The sequence below is a fragment of the Eriocheir sinensis genome, chromosome 38 (genome assembly GCF_024679095.1).
Source record: "Eriocheir sinensis breed Jianghai 21 chromosome 38, ASM2467909v1, whole genome shotgun sequence".
NCBI lineage: Eukaryota > Metazoa > Arthropoda > Malacostraca > Decapoda > Varunidae > Eriocheir > Eriocheir sinensis.
The window spans coordinates 2,649,663-2,668,867 of NC_066546.1; the positions used below are offsets into that span (position 1 = coordinate 2,649,663).

At 44.4% G+C, this 19,205-nt stretch overlaps 1 protein-coding gene across 2 annotated transcripts in view; it reads left to right on the forward strand.

The window, feature by feature from the left end:
• LOC127008539 (ribonuclease 3-like) overlaps positions 1-19,205 on the forward strand; it is a 75,572-nt gene that overhangs the window by 18,937 nt on the left and 37,430 nt on the right. For both annotated transcript variants that reach the window (XM_050880708.1, XM_050880709.1), the window contains exon 10: positions 7,747-7,880. In XM_050880708.1, coding sequence (XP_050736665.1) covers positions 7,747-7,880 — 134 coding nt within the window. The remainder of the gene's footprint in view (positions 1-7,746; positions 7,881-19,205) is intronic.

Consider the following 19,205-nt stretch of genomic DNA (forward strand, 5'->3'; position numbering starts at 1 on the left):
AGATGTTTCACGCAACCGGACTCACACGGCGCTGCGGCCACACATCTGAGCTCAGTTCTTCCCGTGCACCACTTGAACAACAATACAGTACCCACGCTGCCACGCTACTCAACAATAGGAGTGGGCATGTAGCGGTACCAGTACCGGTACTAACGGTACCAGCTATACGGTACGGTACCGGTACCAGACTGCTTGGTACCGGTACCATTACTAGCCAGTCGCTCATGGTGTCCCTCATTTCTTCCTCACACGAATGAGGCTGAGACTGAGTGCCTGAGTGGATATCTCGGTGATATAGATATTCTCTCTCTCTCTCTCCGCTGAATGAAGTGAATATTTATTTTTCTATAGAAACCTACCTCTTGTTTGATTTACATTGTTTTTGATTTATGCGACCTCTTCAAGGACACAATACTCGCGTAAATCGAGAGATACCTGTACCAGGAAAAGTATTGGTTCCAGTACCGATCCTTGAGGCACCCCACTATCTACATTTTTCCATTCCGATTTCTTGTCCTTTACCACTGTTCTCATTTCTCTTCCCTTTAAGTAACTTTCCATCCAGTTTTTCATTTTCCCTCTCAATCCCCCTCTATTTTCCAGCTTCCATAATAGTCTTGTATGTGAAACTTTGTCGAAAGCCTTCTTCAAGTCCTAGTACACGCAGTCTACCCATCCATCCCTCTCCTGTGTTATGTCCGTCACTCTCGAGTAAAAGCTTAATAAATTTGTTACACATGAACGCCCTTTTCTAAATCCATACTTTTTCTGTAATTATATTGTGCTCTAGAAATTTCGTCCATTGTTTCTTTATCACTTTTTCACATATTTTGCAAACTATTCTGGTCAATGATACTGGTCAGTAGTTCAGAGGTTCTTCCTTTTTTCCTCTCTTATATAAATGGACCACTACAGCCCTTTGCCATTCCTTCGGTACCTTACCAGATGATATTGAGCACTTTATGATATCATGTACCGGTCCAACCAGCAGATTTATGCATTCTTTCAAAATAGGACCTGAAACTCCATCCAGTCCTATTACTCTCCTCTCTTCCAGCTCCTCCATTATTTTATATATCTCTTCTTTAGTTACTATTACTTCCTCCATTTGAACATTTATCTTATCATCTTGTGATTCATTAAATTTTGATTCTTGTTGAAATTTCTTGTTTAGTAGTTCAGTCATTTCTTTAGGATCTTCAATTATCTTATTTCCATCTTTCATCTTTTTCCTTCAAATGGTTTGATTTTTCCATTTATAAATCTTTAAAGCAATTTAGGTTCCTCTTTACACTTTTCAACAATATCCTTTTTGTATCCTTTCTCTTCTTCTCTCCTTATTTTCACATATTCATTTCTTGCTTTGTTAAAGTCTTCTTTATTCCTTTGGTTCTTATTTCTTTTCAATCTTTTCCACGCTTTGTCTCTCTTTTTCTTTGCACCTGCACATCTTGCATTAAACCAATCTTGCTTTCCTCTTTCCATTGGTTTATATAATGGGACATATTTTCTAACTCCTGTCTCGTATGCCTCCATGAAAATATCATACTTTTCCTGCACCTCGTTTGTTCTTTTTAACTTTTCCCAGTCCAGTTTTTCATAATATTTCTTGAGATTTTCTACGTCTGTTTTCCTGTAGTTTCTCCTTTTTCTTTGTATGATTCGTCTTCCTCAGTGACTTTTTCATCGGTTTCCATCTCTATTACTACATGGTCACTTTTCCCCATGGGACACACATATCTTAATTCATTTAACAAGTTCACTCCCTTCATCAGCACCAGGTCCAGTCTCGCTGGTTCGTCGTCACTCCTGTATCTTGTATTTTCAGTCACCCACTGCACCATTACGTTTTCCATAGTCAGTTTTAGAAATCTTTCCCCCCATGCCGTCTCACTACCTCCACTTTCAAGTGTTTCCCAATTTACCTCTTTGCAGTTGAAGTCCCCAACCAACAAGACTTATATGCTTTGAGTAACCTACTCAAACTCTGAATGGTATTGTCTATCATCCTCTCATATTCTTCTCTGTTCCATGAGTTTGTTTTTGGTGGTACATAGGTTGCTATTATCGTCATCATTTCTGAAGTTAACACTCACTATTTCCGCCTTTCACTAATATGCAATAATAATTATAAATTCTTGAAATTGTTAGTTAGAAAAATGCTGGTCGCGGGACCTGACTACTGTGTGGGAAATTCACCAAATGCACACTGCAAGATAAGGTCAAAACAACGGTTCAGCCACACGCTAACCAAAAAAGGCTGACTCTGCGTGTGTGTGTGTGTGTGTGTGTGTGTGTGTGTGTGTGTGTGTGTGTGTGGGTTTGCCATTCAGTCAATTATCCTCATTGTTAAGCTTGAATCCTCCTGTAATTCTAGTTGCTGTATTAATCCTTTATCTTTAATCCTCCTGTAATTACAATAAAGTCTCGAATTTGGTGACTAACTGGTGCTAGAGGAAGCTTGCCAAATGTGAACAAATTAAACCCACAGGAAAAAATGTTAATTGGTGCCATAGCCCCCAGAGTCAACCTTTTTTGGTTAGCGTGTGGCTGAACCGTTGTTTTGACCTTATCTTGCAGCGTGCATTTGGTGAATTTCCCACACAATGGTCAGGTCCTGCGACCAGCATTTTTCTAACTAGCAATTTCAAGAATTTATTATTATTATTTCATATTAAAAATTACTCCCTGGATGTATTGGTTTTATTTTGCTTTAGTATATGCAATGGAAAAAGAGGATAACAATGTCTAACTATTTATTTTTTCCAATGTTTTTATTCTTTTTCTATTTTCATTTTTTTTTCTATATTTTTTTTCCTTTGTTTTGTTTGTTTCCTTATGTTTTTTCCCTTGTTTTGGGGTATTGGGGAGGGAGCAATACAGCTACCCCCTGACTGGGAGGGTAGCCTACCCCATCCTCACCTTCACGTGGTGTGCACCGTTAGCATACCCTGCGGGGTAGAACCAACGGGGAGGGGGGCAGCAACCATCAGCTGTCTTGTTTTTAATCCTTTTAGCCCAGACGAGGAGCAAGTCTCCATAATACCACATTGGACTGGCCACCCATTGTTGGCCTCTAATATTTTTATCAAAAGTTATAGAGGCAGGAACAACAGCCAGAGTGCGGCAGAAGAGAAAGAAGTGCATGAGACTGGTGTCTATTAATGTGAATGGATTAGGTGATGAGGAAAAGAGGAGAATGATGATTGAAAATTTTGTGAATGGTGGAGTGGATGTGTTGGGAGTGAGTGAAACGCATATTAGAGGAACTGGTGTGAGTGATGGTAGAGAGGGTACGTGGGAGGGTGTGCCTGGGGGGGTTGTATGGACGGGGATGGATGAGAAGTGTAGAGGCAGGAGTAAGGAAGGATGTGCTATTGTGATGTCTGAAAGAGTGTGGAATGGTGTGACTGATTATGGTTGGAAGGGATCAAGAATTGTGTGGGTGAAAGGAAAAGTAGGTTTAGTAAAGTATGCATGGGTGTGTATTTATGCACCAGTAAATGTGAAAAGTAAAAAAGGACTGAGGGAAAGGGAAGCTTTTTGGGAGGAAGTGAATGCATGTTTGAAGAGTTTTGAGAAAGAAAGGAAACTTATTATGATGGGAGATATGAATGCTAAAGTGGGTGATGAATGTGTGATGGATGTGGTGGGAAAATGGGGGATATCTGGGAAGAATGAGAATGGAGAGTGCCTGGTGGATGTCTGTGCTGAGAGGGGAATGTTCCTAGCAAACACCTTCTTTCAGCACAAGAATATCCACTGATACACATGGAGGAGGGGGGAAGATTATGACCAGAAAGGATTGATTGATTATGTGGCAGTAGATGGAAGACTTAGAAAGGATATTTGTGACTCGAAGGTAGTAAGAGGAATGTTTGGTGACTGACCATCTTGCAGTGCTGGCAAAATTAAGGCTGAAATAAAAGTGGGTGTTTGAAAAGAAAGGTGAAGTAAAAAAGGAAATATGGAAGATAGAAAAGTTACAGGAAAAAGAAATAAAAGATGAGTATAGACATGAAATGGCAGAGGCCTTGAGTGAAAAATGGGAAAGTGTAAAAGATAATACAAATATTGAAATAGTTTTTGGAACATTTAAAGAAATAATGTTAACTACAACAAAAAAAGTGTTAGGGATGAAAGTGGTGAGAGATGGAAAAAGAAAAGGAAATTCATGGTGGACAGAAGAGATAAGGAGGATAGGAAAAGAGAAAAGGGAACTGTTTAGGAAAACTCAAGAAAGAAATGTGGCCGAGCAAGTAAAAAGGGAAAGGAAAAACAAATATAGAGAATGCAAAATGAAATTAAAACAAGCAATAAAAGAAAGTAAGAAGAGAGTTGGTGAAGACTTTGGAAAAAGACTAAGTGAAAAATGTAAAGGGAACAGGAAATCATACGTATTGGAAAGAATTAAAAAACGAAAGAAATGCAGAAAATATCTCCTCAAGTAAAATAAATGAAGTTATGAATGAGAATGTAAAGATGTTGAGAGACGGGGAAGCTGTGAAAGAGAGATGGAGAGAATATTTCAAAAACTTAATGAATTTTGAGGATGGACGTCCAGCAGCTGTAACAGCAGTAAATTTGAGTAGAGGTAGAGGAGGAGTATATAAAGAAAAAAGTATAACATATGAAGAAGTAAATCAAGCAATAAAAATATAAAAAAAATGGAAAGGCAGCAGGAATTGATGGAATCACAGCAGAAATGTTGAAGTGTGAAAGAGATGTAGTTACTAAATGGATGGTCAAGATATGTGAAGTAGCATGGGAGGGGGGGGCCCCCCCTCTCCAGCAGACTGGACAAAAGCCATCATTGTCCCAGTTTACAAGGGGAAGGGCAGGAGAGGGGAATGTGGGAGCTATAGAGGTATACAGGTAACTCTCGATTTACGCGAGTATTGTGTCCTTGAAGAGGTCGTGTAAATCAAAAACAATGTAAATCAAACAAGAGGTAGGTTTCTATCGAAAAATAAATATTCACTTCATTCAGTGGAGAGAGAGAGAGAGAGAGAGAGAGAGAGAGAGAGAGAGAGAGAGAGAGAGAGAGAGAGAGAGAATATCCATATCACCGAGATATCCACTCAGGCACTCAGTCTCAGCCTCACTCGTGTGAGGAAGAAATGAGGGACAACATGAGCGACTGGCTAGTATTGGTACCAGTACCGAGCAGTCTGGTACCGGTACCGTACTGTATAGCTGGTACCGTTAGTACCGGTACCAGTACCGGTACCTGCCCACCCCTATAATGTTGAGTAGCGTGGCAGCGTGGGTACTGTATTGTTGTTCAAGTGGCGCGCGGGAGGAACTGAGCTCAGCTGTGTGGCCGCGGCGCCGTGTGAGTCCAGTTGCGTGAGACATCTGGTGGCCACTCCATAAAATATCGCGTATAAGTGAAAAAACATGTAAATTAAACATTTATTTTGATTTTGGACCCCGCGTTATTTCAAAAACGCGTAAACCAAACTCGCGTAAATCGAGAGTTACCTGTAGGTCTCCTGAGTATACCCGGAAAGGTATATGGAAAAGTCATAATAGAGAGGGTGCAAAGACTTGCAGAAGAGGAAATCAGTGAAGAACAAGGAGGGAAGAAGGCAAGAAGGGAAGGGGATATGTGGATCAGATATTTGCCTTCAGGATGGTAGTAGAAAAAATATTAGCAAAAGGAAAAAAATTATACGCTGCCTTCATGGATTTGGAAAAAGCTTATGACAGAGTTGACTGACTGGCAATGTGTGACGCTATAAAGATATGTGGTGTGGGAGGAAAACTGCTTAATGCAATAAAGTCTTTCAATGAGGATGCATCCGCATGTGTCAAAATTAGTGGAGAAACAAGTGAACATTTTGAGATAAAAGTGGGCTTAAGACAAGGGTGTGTCATGTCACCATGGTTGTTCAATATTTATATGGATGGTGTTATTAGAGAAATGAAGGGCAAAGTTGGGGAAGTTGGAGTAAAAATGTTCGCTGAGGGAAGGAAGTGGATGCTGAATTAAATCTTATTTGCTGATGATGCAGTGTTCAATGCAGGAAATGAAAGTGACCTACAAAATTTGGTCAGTGTTTTTGATAGTGTAGGTAAAAGGAGAAAGCTGAAAGTAAATGTCAACAAAAGTAAAGTGATGGTTTGTGAATGGAGTAGAAGTGAGGTTGTGGATTTTGTATGCCCATATAGAGTGGGAATTGAATGTGAAAAAGAATGCAAAATAATTTTGAATGGTGAAGAAATGGAGGAGGTCATTGAGTTTAAGTACCTTGGATCAGTTATGTGTAAGCATGGTGGTACGGAGGGAGAGATAAGAGAAAGGGCATTGCAGGGAGTATGGAGTATGCATCTCACGTGTGGGGGGCTCCACTCCCACAGCTCTTCTGGACAGAGTGGAGTCTAAGGCTCTTCGTCTCATCAGCTCTCCTCCTCCTACTGATAGTCTTCTATCTCTTAAATTCCGTCGCGATGTTGCCTCTCTTTCTATCTTCCATCGATATTTCCACGCTAACTGCTCTTCTGAACTTGCTAACTGCATGCCTTCCCTCCCTGGCCCGCTGCACACGACTTTCTACTCATGCTCATCCCTATACTGTCCAAACCCCTTATGCAAGAGTTAACCAGCATCTTCACTTTTTCATCCCTCACGCTGGTAAACTCTGGAACAATCTTCCTTCATCTGTATTTCCTCCTGCCTATGACTTGAACTCTTTCAAGAGAAGGGTATCAGGACACCTCTCCTCCCGAAATTGACCTTTCTTTCGGCCACCACTTTTGATTCTTTTTTAGGAGCAGTGAGTAGCGGGCTTGTTTTTCATTATTGTTTCCTTTTTTTTGTGCCCTTGAGCTGCCTCCTTTGTTGTAAAAAAAAAAAAAAAGGGAAGAAGGGTGGTGGGGTCTTTGGGACGAATCATGAATGGCAGAAGTGTGAGCATGGAGGTAAAGAGGGATTTGAGAAATACAATAATAGTACCAACCCTCACATATGCAAGTGAAACGTGGGCCTGGAATGAAAGTCAGAGGTCTAGAGTGCAGGCAGTGGAAATGAGTTATTTGAGGAGTGCTTGTGGTGTGAGTAGAATGGATGGAATGAGTAATGAAAGTGTATACGAGCATTTTGGAATGTGTCACGGGGGTGAAGGGAAGAAGTGTGGAGTGGTGGAAGAAGTGAAGCGACAGACCTTAAAGTGGTTTGGCCACATGGAGCGAATGGAGGAGAGTAAGATGACCAGAAGGGTGTATGTGAGTGAGATAGAGGGAGGGAATTTTAGAGGACAATCTCTAGTGAAATGGAGAGATGGGTGTAGGAGTACATTAGGGAGAGGGGTGAAAGATCCTTGAGAAACTTTGAGCAGGCAAGGAGGGAGTGTCTGGATAGAGGGAGATGGAAACTCTTCTGCCGTGGCCATCCCCTGGTGGGAGCTCCTAGGAGCAGGCGTCAAAGATGAATTAAAAAAAAAAAAAAAAAAAAAAAAGTTTTCCGCCCCTACTCAGGGAACACATAGAGAGTGAGTGAAGCGACGCATCCCCAGTGTATGCTTTCCATAGGATAGAAACAGTCCCAAGCTTCATAACTAAAGACCAAAGTGAAAATATTTCCCTTGGCTGGGAGGAATGAGTATGTAAGCTGTGTCAAAACTGTCCCAGGAGTTGTTGCGCAGGAAGGGTGGCACCTGCTCCCTGCGTTTAGTTGACCCGCTAGCCATGCAACGTTGTGCAGTGTTACACAGCAGAGCTAACAAATTTTGCTTTCATTTTCAGGAACCCCCTTGTGACCCGGGCCACCAAGAAACTAATGTCCCTGTGTGAGGTGTTTGAGGAGAAGTTGGTCAAGCGAGCATCCCGTGCCAAGCAGGAGAAGAGGCAGAAGGCAGAGAAGACGCAGCAGCTGTCTGGTGAGCACTGGGAATAGTTTGATCCCGTGATTCATATTTAATTATGTAGCAGATAATTTCATAGCTATTTTCTCTATGCTTTTTTTTCCAGCAAGGGAGGAGCTCAAGGGCAGAAAAGATCAATACAACAACAAAAAAGCCTGCTAGATGCTGCTCTGATTAAAGGAAAGAGAATGAGTGGCCAGAAGAGAAAAATAAATACTAACTTTTTTCTGATGTGCAATCCGTAGCATTGGTAGGCCGCTTGAAGGGCAATAGTCTGGCTTGGCTAAACGTGCGGTTGTGGGCGGGTTCAGCGTAGGGGATCCCCTTGTACAGCATTGCCGCGTGTCTCCTTGCCTGCGATGTAGAAATATTATTGGTAAAACCATGGCAAATATGATCAGCAAATATGCATACACATTTAATCTTAGTATTATAACATTTGAAAGAACAGTTAACTTATTATGGATAAGATATTTATAAGCATATAAAGAAATGTGGCATACATAATTTACAGTGTTGCTAAAAAAAATGCTATACTTATTATTGAGTTTCCCTTTCATTTTGGGATGTGTTAGTAGTTTCACAATTATATTTAGATTATCGTATTTGATGGCTTATAGGACGCACTTTTTTTCCAAAAAAATGTCCTTGAAAATCACCCTGCGTCTTATAAGGTCAAGGTTCAGCTTTGAGTTACTGGCTAGTGAAGCCTTAGTGCAGCAATGGCACATGAATTAAACTGCAAACCTCTCCGCAAATGTAAACAAGGTGGCGATCGCTTTTACAGCAACAAAGGCAACTTTTTCCAAAGTAACAGTGTATAACAGTAGTACTTACCACTACTTCATATAAAGTGACATCAGTCAGGAAGAAAATTAAGTGACTTAATGCTTGTACCTAAACAAACTAGTGGAAGGTTGTACACTAAGGGCCACTTTCACAGTCGTTTTGTTTGTTTTGATCGCTACCAATGGCACCGATCAACGCTATAGTTTTCCACGTGAAACTGGCCGATGGGGTAGTGGCGGCTGCAGAGGAAGCAAGAGGTGTTGAGAGTGTGTGCCAAGGTGCGGGGCTAGGCTAACCCCGCAGCCGCCACTACCCCATCGGCCAGTTTTAAGTGGAAATTCTAAAGTGGCAATCATTGCCATTGGTAACAATCAAAACAAACAAAACGACCGTGAAAGCGGCCCTATACTTGACAACACGCACAAGACACACTACGTTTCCGTAGTAGACAGGGATCATTGAAGTAAGACAAGCCTTTTTCATAAAACTGTTTAACTTTGACTGATAAACACAAACAATATATGGATAATATTGACGAGATATTGAGAATATAGGTTATTATACGATATTTACAAGTGCCTGTTTCTCCATTTTGTGCTTATCTTTTAACATTTTTACTTTACGTACGTGTTCAACTAACATTGAAGCACATTCAAGTTTGAAATTTCACACTTCCCTATGTTTTAAAAATGTACTTGAATATTACAACTAGACTTATGATGTAGAATAATAATAAAGAAATATGATGCACAAACTTTATACCCGTTACCCCTCTGAATGTTGCTGTCTCCGCCATGTTTGTTTACATCTCAAAGCAGTACCCTCGAGTCTATAAGAACGACCTATTCTGGTAGGTCCCAGCAAATATTAAGGGTTTTAAATGTAAAGTATTGGGATTTGATTAGGATCTGAATACATGTGAAACTTTAACAATGACACTCTTGGCTCAAACCCGTTTATTATATTTTTTTCAAATGCTTGCCGAAATTGGGGGTGCGTCTTATAAGCCGTCAAATATGGTATATCGTGAATGAATGTGCGTTAACCCTTTCACTCCGGCCGGGCGAAAACACGCCCCGCCCCGTATCTTGCCTGGCTGTGCGTGCCAAATTTCAAATGTCACTTCTGATTATAACAAGTTTTAAGCCATAAACTCAACATAATCATCATGTATTATATATAAAAACATGCAAAATTGAATGGTGCACATAGAGAACCATAATTTAATTGATAATTTTGAGATGTATGCATAAATATGTACAGAGAAATTTGCGTTATGTGTAGATGACGTGTGTCTGCTGAATTGTATTTCCTTATGTTAGTGTAAGAGAGAGAGAGAGAGAGAGAGAGAGAGAGAGAGAGAGAGAGAGAGAGAGAGACACACACACACACACACACACACACACACACACACACACTTGATAATCACCAGGGAGCTAGATACCATAGAGGAGATGAACTATAAGAGCCCTATAGGGAAGAGCGATCACGTACTTATTGAGTACATATTACGAGAAGGAGGTAAAACAATCAGGAATGAGGACTACAGGAAAGAATGGTTTAACTTTAATAAGGCAAATTTTGAACAGCTTGGGAAACATTTTGAGGAAGCACAATGGGATACTTTTTTTGAGGCTGAAAATGTGGAGGAAAAATGGGCTATTTTTTTATGGATTCACAACGAAGGAGTGGAAAAGTGGGTACCAAGGATGAAAGAAGGCCAGAAATCAAGAGAAGAGTGGCACAATAGAAAGTGTGTAGACACCAAGCAGGAAAAGGAGAAGGCATGGAACAAATGGAGAAAAAATAGGAGGATGGATCTATGGAATGAGTACAAAAGGAAGAGGAATGCTTATGTCAAAGTAAGAAGAGAAGAAAAAAAAATTTGAGAAAAATATTGTAGATAAGTGCAAAGACCAGCCAAAACTGTTTTATAAGTTCATAAATGGAAACTTGAAACACAGAGATGAGATTCAGAAAGTTAAAGTTAATGGTGAAACTTTTGAAAGTATAAGTGAAATAGTAGAAGTGATGAATAACTGTTTCCAAACAGTGTTCACAAGGGAGAGTGAGTTTGAAGGTGTAGATGCAGTGCCGGGGAATAGAGTGCATGGGTCTGGAGAGAATACAAACATCAGCAGATGAAGTTAGAAAATTATTGGAAGAATTGGATGCGAGGAAATCAGCAGGACCGGATGGTATATCAAATTGGGTGCTAAAAGAGTGTAACCAGCAAATAGCTGAAAAGTTGAGCAACTTGATTAATGTCTCACTAGCACAAGGGAAGGTACTGAGAGACTGGAAGAGGGCTAACATCGTCCCAGTACATAAAGGAGGAAGCAAGGAAGACCTGTTGAACTATAGGCCAGTGTCACTAACAAGTGTAGTAGCAAAGATGTGTGAGAAAATAAAAAAAAAACAGATGGGTGGAGTATTTAGAAGAAAACAGTATATTAACAAATAGCCAATTCAGATTCAGAGGAGGACGGTCTTGTGTAACTAATCTGATCAGCTTCTATTCAAGAGTAATTGATATAATACAGGAAAGAGACGGTTGGGCAGATTGTGTGTATCTGGACTTAAAGAAGGCGTTTGATAAAGTACCACACAAGCGATTAATATGGAAACTTAATCATGTTGGAGGTCTGGGTGGTTCAATATTGGATTGGATTATGGACTTTTTGACAAAGAGAGAAATGAGAACAGTAATCAGGAATAATAAATCAAGCTGGATGGAAGTGACGAGTGGAGTCCCCCAAGGATCGGTGTTGGCTCCAAATATGTTTGTAACTTATATTAATGACATGACAGAAGGGGTGACAAGCTATATGAATATGTTTGCTGATGATGCTAAAATAATGAGGAGGGTGGCTAATGAAGATGACTGTGTAGCCCTGAGCCAAGATCTCGATAGAATAAGCGAATGGTCACGCAAATGGGAAATGACATTCAATACAGAGAAGTGTAGCGTGATGGAGTTTGGTAAGAGCAGTAGACGAATATCGGGGAACTACTCTCTGAGTAATGAAAGAATCATGAAAAAAACTGAAGCAAAAGATCTGGGAGTGATCATAACAGACAAGTTATCCTTTGGAAAGCATATAGACCGGATAACTGGGGAAACATACAATCTTCTTAGAAACATAAAAGCAGCATTTACATATTTAGATGAAGAAATGGTGAAGAAACTAATAACATCGATGATACGTCCAAGACTGGAATATGCAGCATTAGTGTGGTCACCTAGATTGAAGAAAGAAATTAGAAAGTTGGAAAGAATGGAGGGATAGGGTGCAAGAGTACGTTAGGGAGAGGGGGGAAAGATCTTTGAGAAACTTTGAGCAGGCAAGGAGGGAGTGAGGAGGAGAGAAAAGGGAAGCTCTTCTAGCATCTGTGGTCAGCCGAGTCTAGGAGGCGTCAACAAGGAATGATGATGATGAAAGAATACAAAGAGCAGCGACTAAATTACCGGAAACTCTGAGAGAACATACTTATGAAGAAAGACTGGAGAAATTGGGACTAACAACACTGGAGAGCAGAAGAGAGAGAGGGGACCTAATAGCATTGTACAGGATACAAGAGGGATTGGAGAAATTGGACAGGGAAGACCTAGTGGTACGTGACAGAAGTGTGACAAGAGGCAATGGTAAGAAATTGAAGAAGAGCGACTGTAGGAGAGACATCAAGAAATACAGTTTTCCATACAGAAGCATAACAACATGGAACGGACTTGACAAGGAGACTGTGTGCAAAAACGATTCATGAATTTAAAGCCAAACTGGATAATAAGCGTTATGGAGACGGGACAGCACGAGCCTAGTACGGCTCTTTTCCTGTATTTCACAACTAGGTAAATACAACTAGGTAAATACACACACACACACACACACACACACACACACACACACTCTGAAGGAAGGAAGGAAGAGAGAAAGAGAATAGGGACAGCGGGATTTATGTAAGGGAGAGGCAGGGAGGGGAGGCCGCGTCCTTGAGCCGAGGGGGTGGTGAGTAATGGCTTCTCAACTCAAAGGAAGAGGAACTCCACACACATAAGATATATATAGGCCTAACTTATCAACCCCCTCCTCCTTTTGTGTGTGTCTGTGTGTGTGTGTGTGTGTGTGTGTGTGTGTGTGTGAGATAAAGATATGTCTGTGAAAGACTGCAAAAGTTCTCACAGTAGAATTCCTTCGTTATCATATAATTTAGTTACCCATATTGTTTTCTCTAAAACCATCCATGTCCCAGAAAACGTATCCCTGCTATGGCATACTAAAATTAAACAGGACTTATATACACGTCTCCTGTATGTGGCGTGTAGCAAGCAGGACGTATAGACACGTCCACCAGATGGGAGCACTTGGTGACCAGGACGTGGATATTCGTCCCACGAACTGAAAGAGTTAAAATAAGCTGACATAAGTAAGAAAAAAATACATTCAGATCCTCATGGCGGTAACGCCACGAGAGAGAGAGAGAGAGAGAGAGAGAGAGAGAGAGAGAGAGAGAGAGGCAACCAATGTGGGGTTTAAAACCAGTGGCAGATCTAGAAAAAAAAAATTATGGGGCAACTTGGCATTTAGCTTGCAACCAAATTTTTTTGGTTGAATAGAGATTTTGGGTTCTATTCCTGGGCAGAGTGAGAGTTATAGTGGGCTTTCTCTCTTCACACCCCGGCCCCTGCGCCTCTGTAGCTGAGTGGTTTCTGTGACCGCCTCCCACTCCTCGGGGCATCAATTTGAGTTCGATTAGGTGCATTCAGCGCACAGCCCACCCAGATATTGCTCCTGATAATCCTTCCTTTCGGGTTGGTCGATAAACGGGTACCTGGGGAAACTTGGGGAAGGTAAATTGTGGGAATCCGGACGGCATAGGGTCATGTCCCCAGGCTAGTGGATGTGAGTCCACCACAGGCTCAAAAGGTCAAGGAGGCGGAAATGAGCACCGATGTAACGCTCGGCAATATCGTATGCTCCCCACTTTACCTACGAGTATTACTTTATTAGGCGGACACTGTAGGCTAGTCTCTGGGTTACTAATTTTTCTCATCCCAGCCTGTCTTCCATATTGTACTTTTAAGATATGTTAGGTTACAAGAGAGAGAGAGAGAGAGAGAGAGAGAGAGAGAGAGAGAGAGAGAGAGAGAGAGAGAGAGGTGTGTGTGTGTGTGTGTGTGTGTGTGTGTGTGTGTGTTGTGATGTACAAATTATAGGATAAAGTTTCTTCTTTTTTCTTTTTTGAAAATATATCAGTGACAGCCATAACAAAATTTTCAATCAGATCACCGATGGTCAGTTCACGGTGAATGCATAGATTTGCAAGCCCATCCAATCTCCCCTCACTCATAGTTGACCGTCTGCATGATTTTATATGTTTAACCCTTTCATTGCGCTAGGTGCGGGACGCGACTATCCCCTCAGGCACAGTCAGGCAGCCCAATGGGGGGTCACTTTTAACCTCTGTATCTCATAAACTATTCATCACAGCTAAAAACCAAAAACACCATTGGGAAGAGGAGGCCCAGATCTATAAGAGTCGGTTATGTATGCTTCTCCTGCGCACGTTCAGGGAGTGTTGAATGTTAACACTTAATCAGTGCGTGCGCAATGATCAGCCATTTTGAGGCAACTGCGGACATCTCAGTCATTTCTCCTTAAGGTTCTGGCAAGGTTGTATTGCCAACTGCAATATTTACAACTATTTGGTCAAAATCAGTCAGGTGAAACTATGCAAAAATGCCGCTACATTGGACAAGAACATCCACCAGTTACTCGTCCGTAGATTTTCCACGCTGGGCTGATATGATTTTACACCAAATTTAGTGGAGAACCCACTCAATTGGCAATCCTGTGCTGTGAGAAATAGTGTTGGAACACTCTCATACACGGGAGATTTGAGTGTGGCTGGAGATCGGAGTGAGTGTTTAGCACCAACAGCAAATGTGCCTAACGCTCACTGTGAGCGTTTAGCAATGAAAGGGTTAAGTGTAAAAAAAACTTTTTTCAGCTGTTGCAGATGAAATGGGCAAAGTGGCATAAATAAGTACCGTATTTTGCAGCGTATAACGCGCACCTTTTTCATTTAAAAAATGCCAGAAAGTTACCCCTGCGCGGTATACACCGAAGGTACAAATTTTGATATTTTTTCTCTGCCTTTTTCTGCTGTAATTTTGAAGTTTGTATGTGGTTTTATGGGTCAGTGTGACTCCTAGGCTGCCACAGAACTCCGTGCCATTCTCATATGAGGATAACTCACTTCCTTTATATCACAACTAAGTAAATACAGGGAAGAGGAAAGGGAAGAAGAGAGACAGTGAGAGATAAAAAAAAAATAAAGATAGAGGATGTAAGAAGGAAGAACAAGGAAAAGGAGTGGAGGAAACTGGGAGAGATAGAGTATGAAAACAAGGAGAAAGGAGAAGGGTGTGGGGAGGGAGGAGCAGAAAGGAAAGTCAGGTCAGGGCTTCCCTCAGGACATGACCTGACTCAGGTCAGGGCTTAGGTCAGGACATGACCTGACTCTCCCTTCTGCCCCTCCCTCCCCACACCCTTCTCATTTCCCCTGTGTGTGGGTGTGGGTGTGGGTGGGTGGGTGCATGTGTGTGTGTATTTACCTAGTTACCTAGTTGTGACATACGGGACATACATATGTGTGTGTGTGTGTGTGTGTGTGTGTGTGTGTGTGTTCATATAATCTAATGGGGAAGGAGAAAGGGAGGAAGAGTGATAGATAAGGCTAAAGATAAGAGGGTGTGAGAAAGGAGGAAACAAGGGAAATGAGTGGAGGAAATGGGACGGGAAAAGAAGAGAGAGAGAGAGAGAGAGAGAGAGAGAGAGAGAGAGAGAGAGAGAGAGAGAGAGAGAGAGAGAGAGAGAGAGAGTCAGGTAAAGGTGAGGAAAAAGGGAGAGAGAAAAGGTGCGAATGGTAGGGAAAGAGATTAAAAGAGAAAACTGGGAGGGAGGGGAAAGGCAAAGAAGAAAGAAATGAAAAGGAAGGAGAAAAATACATTAACAGAGAGGGAGAAGAAAGAAAGGAAGTATGTAGGAGAGAACCAGGGACAAAAAGGTGAAGGTTACAGTGAGATGTAGCACTCTTTTTTTTTTCTTTTTTTTTTTGTCACCAGGAGGAGAGCGGATATTTTCAGCGGTGACTAGCTGCTACAGATACTCCCCCATAGTGATGAGAAAGGAGGAACGAAATCTTCCTGGTGCAGGGGCGTTGTGGCACAGATGGTGTTGCGTTGTGGTGCGTTGCATTGAGTTGTGTGGTGAGTTGCGTGGTGGTGAGTTCAGCTGCAGTGAGTCGAGCTGAGGTGTTGAGCAGCGAGGGGTTGAGCAGCGAGGGGTTGAGCAGCGAGGGGTTGAGCAGCGAGGAGTTGAGCAGCGTGAGTTGAGCTGCGTGAGTTGGGCTGCGTGAGTTGGGCTGCGTGAGTTGGGCTGCGTGAGTTGGGCTGCGTGAGTTGGGCTGCGTGAGTTGAGTAGCATGAGTTGGGCTGCGTGAGGTGGGCTGCGTGAGTTGAGTAGCATGAGTTGGGCTGCGTGAGTTGAGTAGCATGAGTTGGGCTGCGTGAGGTGGGCTGTGTGAGGTGGGCTGCGTGAGTTGAGCAGCGTGAGTTGGGCTGCGTGAGTTGAGCAGCGTGAGTTGAGCAGCATGAGTTGGGCTGCGTGAGTTGAGCAGCGTGAGTTGAGCAGCGTGAGTTGGGCTGCGTGAGTTGAGCAGCGTGAGTTGAGCAGCGTGAGTTGAGCAGCGTGAGTTGAGCAGCGTGAGTTGAGCAGCGTGAGTTGAGCAGCGTGAGTTGAGCAGCGTGAGCTGAGCAGCGTGGGAGTTGAGCAGCGTGAGTTGGGAAACGTGATGAGCCGAAACAGCGTGAGTTGAGTAGCATGAGTTGGGCTGCGAGTTGAGCGGACAGCGTGAGTTGAGCAGCGTGAGTTGAGCAGCGTGAGTTGAGCAGCGTGAGTTGAGCAGCGTGAGTTGAGCAGCGTGAGTTGGGCTGGGTGAGTTGACATGAGTTGAGCAGCGTGAGTTGGGCGTGAGTTGAGCAGCGTGGGTTGGGAGTTGAGCAGCGAGGAGTTGAGCAGCGTGAGTTGAGGAGCGTGAGTTGAGGAGCGTGAGTTGAGGAGCGTGAGTTGAGCAGCGTGAGTTGAGGAGCGTGAGTTGAGCAGCGTGAGTTGAGCAGCGTGAGTTGAGCAGCGTGAGTTGGGCTGCGTGAGTTGAGCAGCGTGAGTTGGGCTGCGTGAGTTGAGCAGCGTGAGTTGAGCAGCGTGAGTTGAGCAGCGTGAGTTGAGCAGCGTGAGTTGGGCTGTGTGAGTTGAGCAGCGTGAGTTGAGCAGCGTGAGTTGAGCAGCGTGAGTTGAGCAGCGTGAGTTGAGCAGCGTGAGTTGAGCAGCGTGAGTTGAGCAGCGTGAGTTGGGCTGTGTGAGTTGAGCAGCGTGAGTTGAGCAGCGTGAGTTGAGCAGCGTGAGTTGAGCAGCGTGAGTTGAGCAGCGTGAGTTGGCCTGTGTGAGTTGAGCAGCGTGAGTTGAGCAGCGTGAGTTGAGCAGCCTGAGTAGAGCAGCGTGAGTTGAGCAGTGTGAGTTGGGCTGTGTGAGTTGAGCAGCGTGAGTTGGGCTGTGTGAGTTGAGCAGCGTGAGTTGAGCAGCGTGAGTTGAGCAGCGTGAGTTGAGCAGCGTGAGATGGGCTGGGTGAGTTGGGCTGGGTGAGAGTTGCGGCGTGGATTTGACGACAGGTTGAGGCAGCGTAGGACGAAACGTGGGTTTCCCAGAGCAGCGTGAGTTGAGCAGCGTGAGTTGAGCAGCGTGAGTTGGGCTGTGTGAGTTGGGCTGTGTGAGTTGGGCTGTGTGAGTTGGGCTGCGTGAGTTGGGCTGTGTGAGTTGAGCAGCGTGAGTTGGGCTGTGTGAGTTGGGCTGTGTGAGTTGGGCTGTGTGAGTTGGGCTGCGTGAGTTGGGCTGTGTGAGTTGAGCAGCGTGAGTTGAGCAGCGTGAGTTGAGCAGTGTGAGTTGAGCAGCGTGAGTTGAGCAGCGTGAGTTGAGCAGCGTGAGTTGGGCTGTGTGAGTTGGGCTGTGTGAGTTGGGCTGTGTGAGTTGGGCTGTGTGAGTTGGGCTGTGTGAGTTGGGCTGTGTGAGTTGGGCTGCGTGAGTTGAGCAGCGTGAGTTGAGCAGCGTGAGTTGAGCAGCGTGAGTTGAGCAGCGTGAGTTGAGCAGCGTGAGTTGGGCTGTGTGAGTTGGGCTGTGTGAGTTGGGCTGCGTGGGTTGGGTGGTTGGCTGGTTAAAAGATCCTGAAAGGCTTGAATCTGTACTCCAAAGTTGCAAACCACGTAGACGGGTCCTGAGCAGAAGAGTGGTGCTCTGAAGGACACTGCTGTTGCATAGGAAGAGTTGTCGTCGTCAGGCATGGTGAAGTCAAGCGGCGTGGAGCAGATGGGCAAAAGGCGCTGGCGTAAATGGGCCAGGGGCCATGGCAGTCCGAGAAAGCATCGAGGGAACTGTGTGTGAAGGCGCTAGCTGCCAGCGTGCCAGGGGCCTCGGCAGTCCGTGAGGTCCCTGGAGGAGGCGCAGAAGGTGCCTGGAGGAGGCGCAGAAGGTACCTGGAGGAGGTGCAGAAGGTGCCTACAGGAGGCGCGGAAGACGCCCGGAGAGGGGGCACAGAGGGTGACCCTGCAGTGTTGCTATGGTTCAGGGTGGCTTGAAACCGGTGCCATTTCAAGGGCACTTTCTGCCAGAGCGGTGGACCTGGGTCTGAAATGATCCATTCGCCTACTCTCTCCTGGGGCAATAAACCTCACCTCCGCTTGGAGTTTGTGAGGTTGAGCTCCAGGTCAGGAGAAACATTACGCCCTGGGCGTAGTTGCCACCTTCAGGGTTCTCCCCCGCCCTCCCCCAGGCACCCTCTGTGCCCCCTCTCCAGGTGCCTTCCGCGCCTCCTCCAAGCACCTTCTGCGCCTCCTCCAAGCACCTTCTGTGCCTCCTCCAGGCACCTTCTGTGCCTCCTTCAGACACCTTCTGTGCCTCCTCCAAGCACCTTCTGTGCCTCCTCCAAGCACCTTCTGTGCCTCCTCCAGGCACCTTCTGTGCCTCCTTCAGACACCTTCTGTGCCTCCTCCAAGCACCTTCTGTGCCTCCTCCAAGCACCTTCTGTGCCTCCTCCAGGCACCTTCTGTGCCTCCTTCAGGCACCTTTAGTACTCCCCCCAGGCACCTTCTGTGCCTCCTTCAGGCACCTTTAGTACTCCCTCCAAGCACCTTCTGTGCCTCCTTCAGGCACCTTTAGTACTCCCTCCAGGCACCTTCTGTGCCTCCTTCAGGCACCTTTAGTACTCCCTCCAGGCACCTTCTGTGCCTCCTTCAGGCACCTTCTGTGCCTCCTTCAGGCACCTTTAGTACTCCCTTCAGGCACCTTCTGTGCCTCCTTCAGGCACCTTCTGTGCCTCCTTCAGGCACCTTCTGTGCCTCCTTCAGGCACCTTTAGTACTCTCTCCAAGCACCTTCTGTGCCTCCTTCAGGCACCTTTAGTACTCCCTTCAGGCACCTTCTGTGCCTCCTTCGGGCACCTT